The sequence below is a fragment of the Ranitomeya imitator genome, chromosome 4 (assembly GCF_032444005.1).
Source record: "Ranitomeya imitator isolate aRanImi1 chromosome 4, aRanImi1.pri, whole genome shotgun sequence".
Taxonomy (NCBI): domain Eukaryota; kingdom Metazoa; phylum Chordata; class Amphibia; order Anura; family Dendrobatidae; genus Ranitomeya; species Ranitomeya imitator.
The window spans coordinates 41444291-41461475 of record NC_091285.1 but is presented as its reverse complement, the minus strand read 5'-3'; the positions used below and the strand labels follow the sequence as shown (position 1 = coordinate 41461475).

General features: G+C 47.7%; 1 protein-coding gene across 4 annotated transcripts in view; it reads left to right on the top strand.

Annotated features, from left to right (window-relative positions):
- RNF213 (ring finger protein 213) overlaps positions 1-17185 on the top strand; it is a 297165-nt gene that overhangs the window by 250344 nt on the left and 29636 nt on the right. For all 4 annotated transcript variants that reach the window (XM_069763592.1, XM_069763594.1, XM_069763593.1 and 1 more), the window contains exons 51-53: positions 6727-6969; positions 7068-7146; positions 7546-7580. In XM_069763592.1, the coding sequence (XP_069619693.1) occupies positions 6727-6969; positions 7068-7146; positions 7546-7580 (357 nt within the window). The remainder of the gene's footprint in view (positions 1-6726; positions 6970-7067; positions 7147-7545; positions 7581-17185) is intronic.

Below are 17185 nucleotides of genomic sequence, written 5' to 3'. Positions count from 1 at the left end.
TCACACAAAATACTTAATAAGTAACATTTCCCACATGTCTCCTTTACATCAGCATAATTTTGGAACCAATTTTTTTTTTGTTAGGGAGTTATAAGGGTTAAAAGTTGACCAGCAATTTCTCATTTTTACAACACCATTATTTTATAGGGACCACGTCTTATTTGAAGTCATTTTGAGGGGTCTATATGATAGAAAATGCCCAAGTGTGACACCATTCTAAAAACTGCACCCCTCAAGGTGCTCAAAACCACATTCAAGAAGTTTATTAACCCTTCAGGTGTTTAATAGGAATTTTTGGAATGTTTAAATAAAAATGAACATTTAACTTTTTTACACAAAAAATTTACTTCAGCTCCAATTTGTTTTATTTTACCAAGGGTAACAGGAGAAATTGGACCCAAAAAGTTGTTGTCCAATTTGTCCTGAGTACGCTGATACCCCATATGTGGCAGTAAACCACTGTTTGGGCGCATGGGAGAGCTCGGAAGGGAAGGAGCGCTATTTGACTTTTCAATGCAAAATTGACAGGAATTGAGATGGGACGCCATGTTGCGTTTGGAGAGCCACTGATGTGCCTAAACATTGAAACCCCCCACAAGTGACACCATTTTGGAAAGTAGACCCCCTAAGGAACTTATCTGGATGTGTGGTGAGCACTTTGACCCACCAAGTGCTTCACAGAAGTTTATAATGCAGAACCGTAAAAATAAAAAATCATATTTTTTCACAAAAATTATATTTTTGCCCCCAATTTTTTATTTTTCCAAGGGTAAGAGAAGAAATTGGACCTCAAAAGTTGTTGTCCAATTTGTCCTGAGTACGCTGATACCCCATATGTGGCAGTAAACCACTGTTTGGGCGCATGGGAGAGCTCGGAAGGGAAGGAGCGCAGTTTGACTTTTCAATGCAAAATTGACAGAAATTGAGATGGGACGCCATGTTGCGTTTGGAGAGCCACTGATGTGCCTAAACATTGAAACCCCCCACAAGTGACACCATTTTGGAAAGTAGACCCCCTAAGGAACTTATCTAGAGGTGTGGTGAGCACTTTGACCCACCAAGTGCTTCACAGAAGTTTATAATGCAGAACCGTAAAAATAAAAAATCATATTTTTTCACAAAAATTATATTTTTGCCCCCAATTTTTTATTTTTCCAAGGGTAAGAGAAGAAATTGGACATCAAAAGTTGTTGTCCAATTTGTCCCGAGTACGCTGATACCCCATATGTGGCAGTAAACCACTGTTTGGGCGCATGGGAGAGCTCGGAAGGGAAGGAGCGCCGTTTGACTTTTCAATGCAAAATTGACAGGAATTGAGATGGGACGCCATGTTGCGTTTGGAGAGCCACTGATGTGCCTAAACATTGAAACCCCCCACAAGTGACACCATTTTGGAAAGTAGACCCCCTAAGGAACTTATCTGGATGTGTGGTGAGCACTTTGACCCACCAAGGGCTTCACAGAAGTTTATAATGCAGAGCCATAAAAATAAAACAAAATTTTTTTCCCACAAAAATTATTTTTTAGCCCCCAGTTTTGTATTTTCCCTAGGGTAACAGGAGAAATTGGACCCCAAAAGTTGTTGTCCAATTTGTCCTGAGTACGCTGATACCCCATATGTGGGGGGGGAACCACCGTTTGGGCGCATGGGAGGGTTCGGAAGGGAAGGAGCGCCATTTGGAATGCAGACTTAGATGGAATGGTCTGCAGGCGTCACATTGCGTTTGCAGAGCCCCTAATGTACCTAAACAGTAGAAACCCCCCACAAGTGACACCATTTTGGAAAGTAGACCCCCTAAGGAACTCATCTTGATGTGTTGTGAGAGCTTTGAACCCCCAAGTATTTCACTACAGTTTATAACGCAGAGCCATGCAAATAAAAAATATTTTTTTTCCCACAAAAATTATATTTTAGCCCCCAGTTTTGTATTTTTCCAAGGTTAGCAGGAGAAATTGGACCCTAAATGTTGTTGTCCAATTTGTCCTGAGTACGCTGATACCCCATATGTGGGGGGGAACCACCGTTTGGGCGCATGGGAGGGTTCGGAAGGGAAGGAGCGCCATTTGGAATGCAGACTTAGATGGAATGGTCTGCAGGCGTCACATTGCGTTTGCAGAGCCCCTAATGTACCTAAACAGTAGAAACCCCCCACAAGTGACACCATTTTGGAAAGTAGACCCCCTAAGGAACTCATCTTGATGTGTTGTGAGAGCTTTGAACCCCCAAGTATTTCACTACAGTTTATAACGCAGAGCCATGCAAATAAAAAATATTTTTTTTTCCACAAAAATTATATTTTAGCCCCCAGTTTTGTATTTTTCCAAGGTTAGCAGGAGAAATTGGACCCTAAATGTTGTTGTCCAATTTGTCCTGAGTACGCTGATACCCGATATGTGGGGGGGAACCACCGTTTGGGCGCATGGGAGGGCTCGGAAGGGAAGGAGCATCATTTGGAATGCAGACTTAGATGGATTGGTCTGCAGGCGTCACATTGCGTTTGCAGAGCCCCTAATGTACCTAAACAGTAGAAACCCCCCACAAGTGACCCCATATTGGAAACTAGACCCCTCAATGAACTTATCTAGATGTGTTGTGAGAACTTTGAACCCCCAAGTGTTTCACTACAGTTTATAACGCAGAGCCGTGAAAATAAAAAATCTTTTTGTTTTCCCACAAAAATTATTTTTTAGCCCCCAGTTTTGTATTTTCCCAAGGGTAACAGGAGAAATTGGTCCACAAAAGTTGTTGTCCAATTTGTCCTGAGTACGCTGATACCCCATATGTTGGGGTAAACCCCTGTTTGGGCACACAGGAGAGCTCGGAAGGGAAGGAGCACTGTTTTACTTTTTCAACGCAGAATTGGCTGGAATTGAGATCGGACGCCATGTCGTGTTTGGAGAGCCCCTGATGTGCCGAAACAGTGGAAACCCCCCAATTATAACTGAAACCCTAATCTAAACACACCCCTAACCCTAATTCCAACGGTAACCCTAACCACACCTCTAACCCTGACACACCCCTAACCCTAATCCCAACCCTATTCCCAACTGTAAATGTAATCTAAACCCTAACCCTAACTTTAGCCCCAACCCTAACTGTAGCCCCAACCCTAACCCTAACCCTAGCCCTAACCCTAGCCCTAACCCTAGCCCTAACCCTAGCCCTAACCCTAACCCTAGCCCTAACCCTAGCCCTAACCCTAACCCTAGCCCTAACCCTAGCCCTAACCCTAGCCCTAACCCTAGCCCTAACCCTAGCCCTAATGGGAAAATGGAAATAAATACATTTTTTTTTATTTTTCCCTAACTAAGGGGGTGATGAAGGGGGGTTTGATTTACTTTTATAGCGAGTTTTTTAGCGGATTTTTATGATTGGCAGCCGTCACACACTGAAAGACCCTTTTTATTGCAAAAAATATTTTTTGCAATACCACATTTTGAGAGCTATAATTTTTCCATATTTTGGTCCACAGAGTCATGTGAGGTCTTGTTTTTTGCGGGACGAGTTGACGTTTTTATTGAAAACATTTTTGGGCACGTGACATTTTTTTATCGCTTTTTATTCCGATTTTTGTGAGGAAGAATGACCAAAAGCCAGCTATTCATGAATTTCTATTGGGGGAGGCGTTTATACCGTTCCGTGTTTGGTAAAATTGATAAATCAGTTTTATTCTTCTGGTCAGTTCGATTACAGCGATACCTCATTTATATCATTTTTTTATGGTTTGGTGCTTTTATACGATAAAAACTATTTTACAGAAAAAATAATTATTTTTGCATCGCTTTATTCTCAGGACTATAACTTTTTTATTTTTTTGCTGATGATGCTGTATGGCGGCTCTTTTTTTGCGGGACAATATGACGCTTTCAGCGGTGTCATGGTTATTTATATCTGTCCTTTTGATCGCGTGTTATTCCACTTTTTGTTCGGCGGTATGATAATAAAGCGTTGTTTTTTGCCTCGTTTTTTTTTTTTTTTTTTCTTACGGTGTTTACTGAAGGAGTTAACTAGTGGGACAGTTTTATAGGTCGGGTCGTTATGGACGCGGCGATACTAAATATGTGTACTTTTATTGGTTTTTTTTTTTTATTTCGATGAAGAAATGTATTTATGGGAATAATATTTTTTTTTTTTTCATTATTTTGGAATATTTTTTTTAATTTTTTTTACACATTTGGAAAATTTTTTTTTTACTTTTTTACTTTGTCCCAGGGGGGGACATCACAGATCAGTGATCTGACAGTTTGCACAGCACTCTGTCAGATCACTGATCTGACATGCAGCGCTGCAGGCTTCACAGTGCCTGCTCTGAGCAGGCTCTGTGAAGCCACCTCCCTCCCTGCAGGACCCGGATCCGCGGCCATCTTGGATCCGGGGCTGGAGGGAGCAGGGAGTTAGGTGAGACCCTCGCAGCAACGCGAACACATCGCGTTGCTCCGGGGGTCTCAGGGAAGCCCGCAGGGAGCCCCCTCCCTGCGCGGTGCTTCCCTGCACCGCCGGCACATCGCGATCATCTTTGATCGCGGTGTGCCAGGGGTTAATGTGCCGGGGGCGGTCCGTGACCGCTCCTGGCACATAGTGCCGGATGTCAGCTGCGATAAGCAGCTGACACCCGGCCGCGATCGGCCGCGCTCCCCCCGTGAGCGCGGACGATCGGCTATGACGTACTATCCCGTCCAGGGTCAGATAAGCCCAGGGCACCTCGACGGGATAGTACGTCTAAGGTCACAGAGGGGTTAAGCTCAGGTAATGCCGCCAAATGGTGCACAGATTTACGCTCACGCAAGCGTCGACCGATCTGAATGGCCAAAGACATAGACTCATTCAAACCAGCAGGCATAGGAAATCCCACCATGACATCCTTAAGGCCTTCAGAGAGACCCTTTCTGAAAATCGCTGCCAGCGCAGATTCATTCCATTGAGTGAGCTCGGACCACTTTCTAAATTTCTGACAATATACCTCTATCTCATCCTGAGCCTGACAAAGAGCCAGCAAATTTTTTTCTGCCTGATCCACTGAATTAGGCTCATCGTACAGCTATCCAAGCGCCAGGAAAAACGCATCGATATTACTTAATGCAGGATCTCCTGACGCAAGAGAAAATGCCCAGTCCTGAGGGTCGCCACGCAAAAAAGAAATGACGATCCTAACCTGTTGAACTGGATCACCAGAGGAGCGAGGTCTCAAAGCCAGAAATAGTTTACAATTATTTTTGAAACTCAGAAATTTAGTTCTATCTCCAAAAAACAAATCTGGAATAGGAATTCTCGGTTCTAACAAAGAATTCTGAACCACAAAATCTTGAATATTTTGAACTCTTGCCGTGAGCTGATCCACACATGAAGACAGACCTTTAATGTCCATTGCTACACCTGTGTCCTGAACCACCCAAATGTCTAGGGGAAAAAAAAGGCAAAACACAGTGCAAAGAAAAAAAAATGGTCTCAGAACTTCTTTTTTCCCTCTATTGAGAATCATTAGCACTTTTGGCTTCCTGTACTGTTATGAAAGGCAATTCAGTTCCACAATGGACATAGCGGTCAGAGCACATACAGTGATCTGACAATAACCCAAAATCATAGAACGAGCTCTGAGACGTGGGAACTCTGCAGACCGCAATCCCTAATCCTCTCCAAACAACACTAGAGGCAGCCGTGGATTGCGCCTAACTCTGCCTATGCAACTCGGCACAGCCTGAGAAACTAACTAGCCTGAAGATAGAAAATAAGCCTACCTTGCCTCAGAGAAATACCCCAAAGGAAAAGGCAGCCCCCCACATATAATGACTGTGAGTTAAGATGAAAAGACAAATGTAGAGATGAAATAGATTCAGCAAAGTGAGGCCCGACTTTCTTAACAGAGCGAGGATAGGAAAGGTAACTTTGCGGTCTACACAAAACCCTTAAGAAAACCACGCAAAGGGGGCAAAAAGACCCTCCGTACCGAGCTAACGGCACGGAGGTACACCCTTTGCGTCCCAGAGCTTCCAGCAAAACAATTAGACAAGCTGGACAGAAAAAATAGCAAACAAATAGCAAAGAAGAACTTAGCTATGCAGAGCAGCAGGCCACAGGAATGATCCAGGGAAAAACAAGTCCAACACTCGAACATTGACAGGAAGCCAGGATCAAAGCATTAGGTGGAGTTAAGTAGAGAACGACCTCACCACATCACCTGAGGGAGGAAACTCAGAAGCCGCAGTACCACTTTCCTCCACTAACGGAAGCTCACAGAGAGAATCAGCCGAAGTACCACTTGTGACCACAGGAGGGAGCTCTGCCACAGAATTCACAACAGGCTGTGGCACCCCGACGCGCGTTTCGCGTGTAGCTTTGTCCAGGGGAAGCGTGTTTTTTTTTTTTATGTACATATTAAGAAAGTGCCAATGATTTAAGCAGTAATACATTTGGATGTAGCATAGGAACCGGTGGGAGACCATTGAGTGAAGCTGCACTCCCCCACCGCACTGCCAGAAGCGTAAAGTGCGTCGTATTGAGAAGATTGTATGAAGCCTGACCTATCTGTGCCCGCAGCACTTAAAGGAAACAGATAGAAGAGAGAACGGTTTTTAGTTTTAGGAAAAACACAAGGCTGCGGCCCCTCTTTACACCCTCCTGCACGCTGATTGCTAAAGTACCTGGCTCCACTACACCCCTGTCTATGTCTGTAGATGTCTGATATTGCAGTTACCCATCAATTATATTCACCAATATTTCTAATATAGGAACATGAAGTTGTGAAGAATTTTATCAAGAACAACAAGGTTCTTCAAGAAGCAGCAACGCGACGGTTTCTAGAGACATTGCTCGACAACAGCCGTCCAGCGCTACGTGTTGTTCCTGGCATCAGGAGCTCACAAGTCACAGTTTTCGGACTCGCCACACATATGGCTGCTGTCCTACTAAATGGGAATCATCCACTTCTTTCACCACTAAGAAATATGGCTCTCCAGCCGACAAGAATGCAGGTAATACATTACTGGAGAATGTTTTTTTACTTTCCTTGGTAACATTTTTGGACAGTGAGACTTATATAAAATATACTGATATATTTCATCATTTCTAGAATTCCTTTTTGCCAACAATGCCAGAAGACTTGATGATCTATGCCAGAGGTGCCATGCGTGAACAGCTGCAGTGGTACCGTAAGTGGGCTTTCCTTGTACTTCCTAGATAGCACCAGTTCCACTATTGACAACGAATGATACACAGGTCACCTTCTCCCCCTCCCTGCACATTGACCTCTGCCACGAGTCACAGCACATGCCTACAAAACTATCCACTTAAGTCAGTGAATCCTCTTCAGAATGCTGATTTCTATTGTTTCTGTAACTGCTGTCAATAGCCGCATCTTACACAAGAAAATATACAGTATATATTTTTCAGAAGCAGCTTCTAGTTATTGAAATAAATCTTAGTAACCTATTCCGTTTAAGAGCTACAATAAGTGCGTAGAGCTATTTTATTATATTAATCTCTTGATATTTTGAATTGTAAGTAATGTTGGCTTATTAAGATTTTTGTTTTTGTGTAATTTCCAATAGGTTGTCCTAATGGTCACTACTGTACTGTTGGGGAGGTAAGTTTTTTAAGGGCATATTGACCTATACATGGTATAACTCCTCAATCTCAGTTCGGTGGTGGTCTGACACCCGGCTCCCCTCCCATGTCCTGTAGCTCATCTCCCATTCACTTCAATAGGTGCTGAGCTGCAGAAACTGGGAACGGCCAATAAACAATGTATGGATCTGTGCTGTTTCACAGTAAGTGGCAGAAGCCAGGACCTGGCTACATAGTTTTACCAGAACTAAGCTTCTCTGAGGGCGTTTGCCATCTTTTTTCCCCTCTATGACGCCTCCTGCTTGTGATTGGGCAACGTCATGCAGGGGAAAAAGTCATTGTTCCCAGAGAAGAATCTCTGCTAATGCCCCACTTGGTTATAAAATTTACAATATGATATCTCTGCAATGGAGAAACAAAAAAAATGTTTTATGCAGCTCTTCAGCCACGTTTATCATTATATGGCCACGTTTAGTATGCTACAGTGGTAAAAGGTCCTCTTAAAAACTTATGCTTGTGGCCTACCCATGTACATGGAGCCTGTACGGCAGTGCTCGGGAGTCTCTACACAGCCATACAGCTGATGTGTACATATATTCAAGAGGAATAAGAGAGGAACATCGCAATACAGAAAAGTTGCTTTTAAATTACCGTATATACTCGAGTATATGCCGACCCCCTAATTTTGCCATAAAAAACTGGGAAAACTTTGACTCGAGTATAAGCCTAGGGTGGGAAATGCAGCAGCTACTGGTAAATTTCAAAAATAAAAATAGATACCAATAAAAGTAAAATTAATTGAGACATCAGTAGGTTACGTGTTTTTGAATATCCATATTGAATCAGGAGCTCTATATAATGCTCCATGCAGTTCATTATGGCCCCATAGACGCTCCATATAACAATGTGCCCCATATAATGCTCCATGCAGTTCATTATGGCCCCATAGACGCTCCATATAACAATGTGCCCCATATAATGCTCCATGCAGTTCATTATGGCCCCATAAGATGCTCCATATACAAAAATGCCCCATATAATGCTCCATACAGTTCATTATGGCCCCATAGATGCTCCATAATAACAAAGTGCCACATATAATGCTCCATACAGTTCATTTTGGCCCTATAAGATGCTCCATATAACAATGTGCCACATATAATGCTGCTGCTGCAATAAAAAAAAATGACATACTCCCCTCTCGTCGCTGCTCCTCAGCGTCCCGTCTCTCTGCACTGACTGTTCAGGCAGAGGGCGGCGCGCACACTAATACGTCATCACGCCCTCTGACCTGAACAGTCACTGCAGAGGACGCGGAAGACTGAGTGGTGCCGATGCTGGAACGAGGGACAGGTGAAAATGAAATACTCACCTGCTCCCTGCGCGGTCCCTGCTTCTCCTGGACAGATGGTCTCCGGGCGGGGCAGCTTCTTCCTCTGTCAGCGGTCACTGGTACCGCTCATTACTGTAATAAATATGTGGCTCCACCCCTATGGGAATAGAGTCCATATTCATTACTGTAATGAGCGGTACCACGTGACCGCTGAACAGAGGAAGAAGGTGTCGGCGCCGGAGACCATGGGACATGCAGGGACCGCGCCAGGAGCAGGTGCGTATGTGACAGTCGTCGCTCCCCCTCACCTGCCGACCATGACTCGAGTATAAGCCGAGAGGGGCACTTTCAGCCCATTTTTTTGAGCTGATAATCTCAGTTTATACTCAAGTATATATGGTAATTTAAAGAAATTGAAAGTATTTAGTACACAGCCGGACATGTCAGAAAAGCTGACAAATCCATTGGAAATACAGGATTGCTTATTCATGTGTTCACAGTGAATATTTTCATATGTGCTACAGGAAAGAAATATATCTTGGTACCGTGTTAGCCAGTAGATAGAAAAATATTTAGAATTGAGAGTCCTCAGTGGTTGATACCTTTTAATGGCTAACTGAAAAGATGGTAATAAATTGCAAGCTTTCAAGACTACACAGGTCTCTTCATCAGGCAAAGACTAAAACAAATTCTGAAGAATTAGCCAGGTGACATGAAGCAGAATTACCATGGGTGATAAACAGTTACGCCCATAAATATTGGGCCAATTCTTAGATAAGGATTGTTTTATTGTCCTGTGATTAGGGTCTCTGTTGTGGTGACCCCACATGGTCTGATGGGCAAGTTCCTCAGTTGATGTAAAAAGACATAAATCCGTGTGACACATTCATTCCTGCATTTAGAGTATCAAAGGTCGTCATCAGTTTATATTCCCAGACTCTTCTGTCTCTCTGGGATTTGAAGTTCCCCTTTAGCACAAGTAATTTCATGTCCATAATGTTATGATTTGGGAGACAAAAATGTATTGCCACAGGTATATCCATTCTTTTTTGTCTAATTGTATGGCGATGAGAGTTCATCCTTGTTCTCAGTTTTTGCCCTGTCTCCCCCACATACAGACCCCCAGTTGGACATTTAGTACAAATAATTAGGTACACCACATTAGAAGTGACGCAGCTGAAAGTACCGGGGATCTTGTAGTCCTGATGTGAATTGAGGATCTTTATCTTGTCCGTGGTCATTATAAATGGACAGGTTTTACATTTTTTCTGATTGCAAGGAAAGGTTCCTGCAGCTGTTGGAGAGGACAGGGAGCTCTTGACAATGATGCTTCTTAGATTTGGGGGCTGCCTAAAACACAGTAGTGGGGGGTCTGGAAAAATGGATTGTAAGCGGGCATTTTTTTGCAGTAAAGATTGTAATTTCCGTGCAGCTCCCCTTAGCACCTCCAGATTTGGATTGTAGGTAACCACTAGAGGTACCCGGTTATTTTCTTCTTTAGCTTTGTAATGTAGCAGGTGATTCCTTGATATTCTGGTAGCTCTTGTAATCTGGTTTTGAATTGTTCTTGGATGGTAGCCCTGATTCAAAAAGGTCTTTCTGAGGCGACCAAGGTGTTCATCTCTATCCATTGGGTTGGAACATATGCGATTGTATCTGATGGCTTGGCTGTAGACAATAGAGTTTTTTATGTGTTTTGGATGGAAACTGTCCCATTTAAGGTATGTTGGACGGTCAATTGGCTTCTGATACAGGGATGTCTCTATTTTATTGTTCTGCAGCTTAATGATGGTGTCCAAAAAGTTAATTTCTTTACCGCCTCTCATTGGGGGACACAGGAACCATGGGCGTATGCTGCTGCCACTAGGAGGCTGACACTATGCAAATAAAAAAGTTAGCTCCTCCTCTGCAGTGTACACCCCACGACTGGCATTATACTCTTCAGTTTAGCTTAGTGTCAGTAGGAGGTGGACACGGGTCTTTCATTAGACCCTTATCTCCCTCAATGTGCGTCGTTCCTTTTCAGGTTTTCCGGAGGGATACAGGGTGAGCAGTCACACCTGTAGTCCCACAATACGGACTATGAGTACGGCGTGTACTGCCACCCCGTATCCTCATAGATCCCTCACCAGGACCAAGATGATGGCACACAAGCGTGCTTAGAAGTTCGGTCCTGGCTCCGTCACCCACCCACTCGCCCACCAGAGCCTGTCGGTTGAGGAGACGAGGACGTCCATCAGCTCCCTGGACGTCTCATACCCTTCCTTTCAGGTTAGTATCGGCGTGGGATGTTTTTAGGTGAGTATTTCCCCCATCCCATCCCAGATCTTTTATAGAGGGGGGGTCTTGTTAGGGGCTCCCAGACGGCGACCCTCTCATACCTGGTCATCGCCTTGCGTCCATGCAGTGGTGCGGCCGGGATTGTTGTATCGCGCTGCGACATTCGTAGGCGCGCATTTCTCCCCCCCCCATTCAGCATTTCTCCCCCCCCCATTCAGCATTTCTCCCCCCATTCAGCAACGGCGGCCCTCTGCTTTCTTTGCGGCGCGGGGCCCTTACTGGCTGCCGCGCCGCACTCCTATATGTCCACCTTCTGCCCTTATGGCTGCCGTGCTCTTCTCCCCGCGGCGCACTACTCAGCGCTGAGGCTTTTCATGGGGCACCATCCACAGCGCGGCAGCCCTGCAGGCTGTCGCGCCGCTTCTCCCTGTGGCGCTCTGTTCTGGCGCTGCAGGAGGTCGTTCTCTGCGGCGCCCTTCAGCGGCGCAGCCTGGTAGGCGGCCGCGCCGCCAGCTCGCCCTTAGGGCGCTGTATTCCGGCGCTCTATTCCGGCGCTGCGGCTCCTTTCCTCGGCCACCGGCTCCTACTTCCGGTTTTCGGCTCCCTCACTTCCGATTCTGCGGGCAGGCTTTTTCCCGCCCGACTTACTGTGCCCTGCCCACCGGCGCCTCTGCGTCTGGCTCCGCCCCTTTCCTCTTGGGACACTATCTTCCGTGGGCACAGCACGTTCTGCGCAGAATACAGCACCTCAGGGCAGGAGTTCTCCACCGACAAGTGGGACATCTTCCAGGACCGGGTCCGTGAGTAGCTGCACTGCAGACTGACACCCCCTCTGCCCCACTGTCCCCTAACCCACTGGCATCTTCAGGGACCTCTCAAAATGTCTACCTCTAAAGGGGGCCGCTCTCGCCCCCCTACTTCTTCATCTTCTGCCTTAGTCACGTACTTTGCATGTTCGTCCTGTAACAGCAAACTTCCCTCAGGTCAGTCGTCCCCGCTGTGTCAGTCCTGCAGCAACCCGATTGTTCCCACCGCCCAAGATCCCCCGGCTGTTCCGCCCGAGAGTGATACCCCCATCCCAGGCTTGGCCTCCTCTCTGTCACAATCGGTGGCCGATTTAACACGGGTGTCTCAAACCCTGGTGTCCGCGCTGGATCGGTGACCCCTGCAGACCCCTGCAGTTGCCAGCGGGTCGCAGGGAACGTCGGTCTGAGTCCTCTTCTCTCTCCATCTCGCCACACGGCCCTCCCCTGAGGTCGGTGTCCCCTCGACCCTCCTCCCCTGAGTCAGGCGAGGCATTCTCTGATGCGCCCTCGGAGGATATTTCGAAGCTGGATTCTAACCAAATCGCCACCATGAGGGAGATGGTCCAGAATCTCATTGGGGCAATAATCCAATCCTGTGGCATAAAGGATCCCTCTACGGAACCCGCAGATCAGGCGGTTTCGTTTAGACGGGCCAAACCACCTTCCAAGTTTTTTGCTCCTCATCCTGAAATCGAGGAAATCATGTCCAGAGAGAGAGAGAGAACCCCACTAGGCGTTTTCAGAGGGGAAAACGCCTGGGTGTGTTATATCCTTTTTCTCCAGAACTTACCGCCAATTGGACGGTCTCTCCCTCGGTGGATCCCCCTGTTTCCAGGCTGTCCACCAACACGGTGCTTCCTCTGTCGGGCGGAGCATCTCTGAAGGACTCTAACGATAGAGCTATAGAATCCTTTGCGATGTCAGCTTTTGAAGCGGCTGCAGCGGCTCTATGCCCAGCTTTTGCTTCTACTTGGGTTTCTAAATCCATTTCCAAATGGGCCAAAGATCTTGGTCGAGGTATCCTGGACGGGCGCCTCCCGTGCAACTAGCGGAGCTTGCCAACCAGATTTCCCACGCTGGTGAATACCTGGTCTCTGCCTCCCTGGATGTCGCGTCTTGTGCAGCTCAGGCTTCCAGCAATGCTGTTGCCATCCGCCGGACCGTTTGGCTCAAAGCCTGGCAGGCGGATTTATCTTCCAAAAAGTCCCTTACTAGCCTGCCCTTCCAGGGCTCTCGTCTCTTTGGCTCCCAGCTGGACCAAATCATTAAGGACGCCACCGGGGGTACAAGTTCTCTTCTCCCCCAGGCTAAGCCTCGTCGCCCTCCTCCTAGACGGCAGTTTTGCTCCTTTCGGCCTTTTTGTCGCTTCGCTGAGTCAAACCCCTTTTCCCAGCAGCAACAGAGGCCACAGGCACATCAAGAGAAGAAGGCGGTGTCCTTTAGGCCCACTCCGTCCTGGCGTCCTCGCTATTCCCAGGGTAGATCCTCCAGGCCCAGGACTGGAAGATCCACCTCGGCATGACTCTCGGCAAGACTCCAGCCCAACTTCCAGGTTGGGGCGGCCGTCTTCTCCTTTTCAGGGACGTCTGGATTTCCGCAGTAGAGGACGCATGGGTCAGGGAAGTTGTATCCTCGGGATACAAGATAGAGTTCGCTTCCCGACCCCGGGATCGTTTCTTCCAATCCCGTCCTCCAAGAGATCCCGCTCTAGTTCCGGATTTTTTCGCAGCCATCGCTTCTCTGCTCAAATCCGGGGTAATCGTTCCCGTCCCAGAAAAAGAACGGTTCACGGGTTTCTACTCGAACCTTTTTGTGGTACCGAAAAAAGACGGCAAGGTTCGCCCCATTCTGGACCTCAAATTGCTGAACAGGAGGGTTCGTCTGAGTCACTTCAGGATGGAATCCCTTCGTTCAGTAATTGCTTCCATGGAGGCCCAGGAATTTCTATGCTCAATAGATATCCAGGACGCCTACCTCCATGTCCCGATATTTCCCGGACATCACCGTTTCCTGCGCTTTGCAGTGCAACGGGAACATTTTCAGTTCGTCGCCCTGCCGTTCGGTCTCGCAACCGCTCCAAGGGTGTTCACGAAGATCATGGCAGCGCTGATGGCCATCTTGAGAGTCAGAGACCTGGTCCTATTTCCATACCTCGACGACATCCTCATCAAGGCTCCGTCCTTTTCTCAGGCTCACGAAAGCCTGTCCATTGTTCTCGACACCTTAGCCCCTTTCGGGTGGCTGGTCAACCGGAAGAAGTCCTGCCTTATTCCTTCTCAGCGCATCATCTTTCTGGGCATGCTCTTCGACACCCGTCAGACCAGAGTCTTCCTTCCCAAGGACTAGAGATCCACTCTTTGTCGGGACATACGCTTGCTCCAAGGTCCTCGGCCTCCCTCCCTCTGATCGGCCATGAAGGTTCTGGGGAGGATGGTAGCTACATTGGAAGTGATTCCCTTCGCCCAATTCCATTTGCGACCCCTTCAGCAAGCCATTCTGTCTCAGTGGGACAGGTCTGTCTTCTCCCTGGATCGGCCGATCAGACTCTCTTCTCGGGTCAAGCAGTCTCTCAACTGGTGGCTGACGTCACCTCTCATCTCCCAGGGCAGGTCCTTCCTTCCAGTTCACTGGCAGGTGGTGACAACGGACGCCAGCCTGCTCGGCTGGGGTGCGGTTTTTCGTCACCTGACGGTTCAGGGCCGTTGGTCGTCGCAGGAGTCATCTCTGCCAATCAATGTCCTCGAAATTCGGGCCATCTTTCTGTCCCTCCGCCACTGGGAAAGGATTCTCAGGGGCCTGCCAGTCCGGATCCAGACGGACAATGCCACGGCTGTGGCATATGTCAACCATCAGGGGGGGACCCGGAGCTCCTTGGCCCTTGCCGAGGTATCCAAGATCCTCCTTTGGGCAGAGGCAACGGTTCCGGTGATATCCGCGGTGCATATCCCCAGCGTGGACAACTGGGCCGCCGACATCCTCAGCCGCGAGGGCCTCGCGGCAGGGGAATGGTCCTTGCATCCGGAGTTCTTCCATCAAATTTGTCTTTGATGGGGGACTCCGGACGTGGACCTCACGGCGTCTCGAATGAACAGGAAGGTTCCGCAGTTCGTCTCCAGGTCTCGCGATCCTCTCGCAGTGGGCTTCAATGCCCTGGCCATCCCTTGGTCACAGTTCGGGCTGCCCTACCTGTTCCCACCACTTCCATTACTTCCCAAACTGTTGAAGATCAAAGCGGAAGGGGTGCCGGTCATCCTGATCACCCCGGATTGGCCCAGGAGAGCTTGGTTCGCGGAGCTCGTCAACCTTCTCGCGGACGCTCCTTGGCGCCTTCCAGATAAGCCACATCTGCTGTCTCAGGGTCCGATCTGCCACCCGAATTCTCGGTCGCTCAGTTTAACGGCGTGGCTGTTGAGACCGCGGTTCTAAGAGCATCCGGCCTTTTGGACCGGGTGATTCACACCATGATTCAGGCTCGGAAGCCTTCGTCTTCCAGGATCTACTACTGTACCTGGATGGCTTACTTCCGTTGGTGCGAGTCCAACCGCGTTCCAGCTATGGTTTTTTCCCTGCCTTCTCTTTTGGCCTTCCTTCAGGCAGGACTGGATTCCGGCCTGGCTCTTAGCTCCCTGAAGGGTCAGATCTATTCGCTCTCCATCCTATTTCAGAAGACTTTAGCTTCTCGGCCGCAGGTTAAGACCTTCCTTCAAGGAGTAGCCCACGCTGTCCCTCCGTACAGGGCCCCTGTGGATGCATGGGATTTAAACCTGGTACTGGACGTTCTGAGGGTTTCACCCTTTGAGCCTCTTAGGGAGATTCCTCTATCAGTTCTATCTTGGAAGGTGACCTTTCTTGTTGCCATCACGTCTATTCGCCGCGTTTCCGAGTTGGCGGCCCTGCCTTGCCATCCTCCATTTTTGGTCATTCACCAGGACAAGGTGGTCTTCCGGCCCCCACCTTCTTTTCTTTCTAAGGTGGTTTCCACCTTCCACCTCAACGAGGACATCGTTCTACCTTCCTTTTGTCCAGCTCCGACTCATCCTCTGGAGCAATCGTAGAACAAGCTGGACCTCGTCAGGGCAGTGAGGATCTATCTGGATAGAACGTCCACTTTCCGGAAGACGGATTCTTTTTTCGTCATTCCTGATGGCACGCGCAGAGGTCCACCTGCTTCTAAAGCGACTATTGCTCGCTGGATTAGAATGGCAATTTTGGAGGCTTACCGGGTCAAGAACAGAGTGCCCCCTCCTGGGATTAAGGCTCACTCTACCCGGGCAGTCGGCGCCTCCTGGGCGGTGCACCACAGGGCTTCCGCCCTACAGCTTTGCAAAGCGGCAACTTTGTCTTCCATCCACACGTTCGCCAAGTTTTACAAGGTCCATACCTACGCATCGGCGGACGCCAGCCTAGGCAGAAGGATCTTGCAGGCGGCAGTGGTGAGACCTCTGGCCTGATGGAAGTCTGTTTTTCCCACCCGTGGGACTTCTTTGGGACGTCTTATGGTTCCTGTGTCCCCCAATGAGAACAGGATTTTTGGTTGCTTACCGTAAAATCTGTTTCTTGGAGCCTCCATTGAGGGACACAGCTCCCTCCCAATGTTTCCTGTTTTATGTTCTATAACTGTTCTCACGTTTACAGTTCTCAAGTTTGTGTTTATGGTTTTCAACCTTGTTCATGATCTCCTACTGCTTTCTCACTAACTGAAGAGTATAATGCCAGTCGGTGGGGTGTACACTGCAGAGGAGGAGCTAACTTTTTTATTTGCATAGTGTCAGCCTCCTAGTGGCAGCAGCATACACCCATGGTTCCTGTGTCCCCCAATGGAGGCTCCAAAAAACAGATTTTTCGGTAAGCAACCAAAAATCCTGTTTTCAGTGCAGGAGTAGTTGAGTGTCAAGTTGATGGTAGGATGAAATTGATTAAACTGTTCATGGAACGTCTTTAGCTGCGGCTCAGACTCCGTCCAGATGATTAAAATGTCATCAATGTGGCGATGAGAGTTCATCCTTGTTCTCAGTTTCTGCCCTGTTTATGTTGTGCATAAATGTGATTCTTCAGAATTTGTTTTAGTCTTTGCCTGATGAAGAGACGTATGTAGTCTCGAAAGCTTGCAATTTATTACCATCTTTTCAGTTAGCCATTAAAAGGTATCAACCACTGAGGACTCTCAATTCTAAATATTTTTCATATGTGCTGTAATTTATTTTT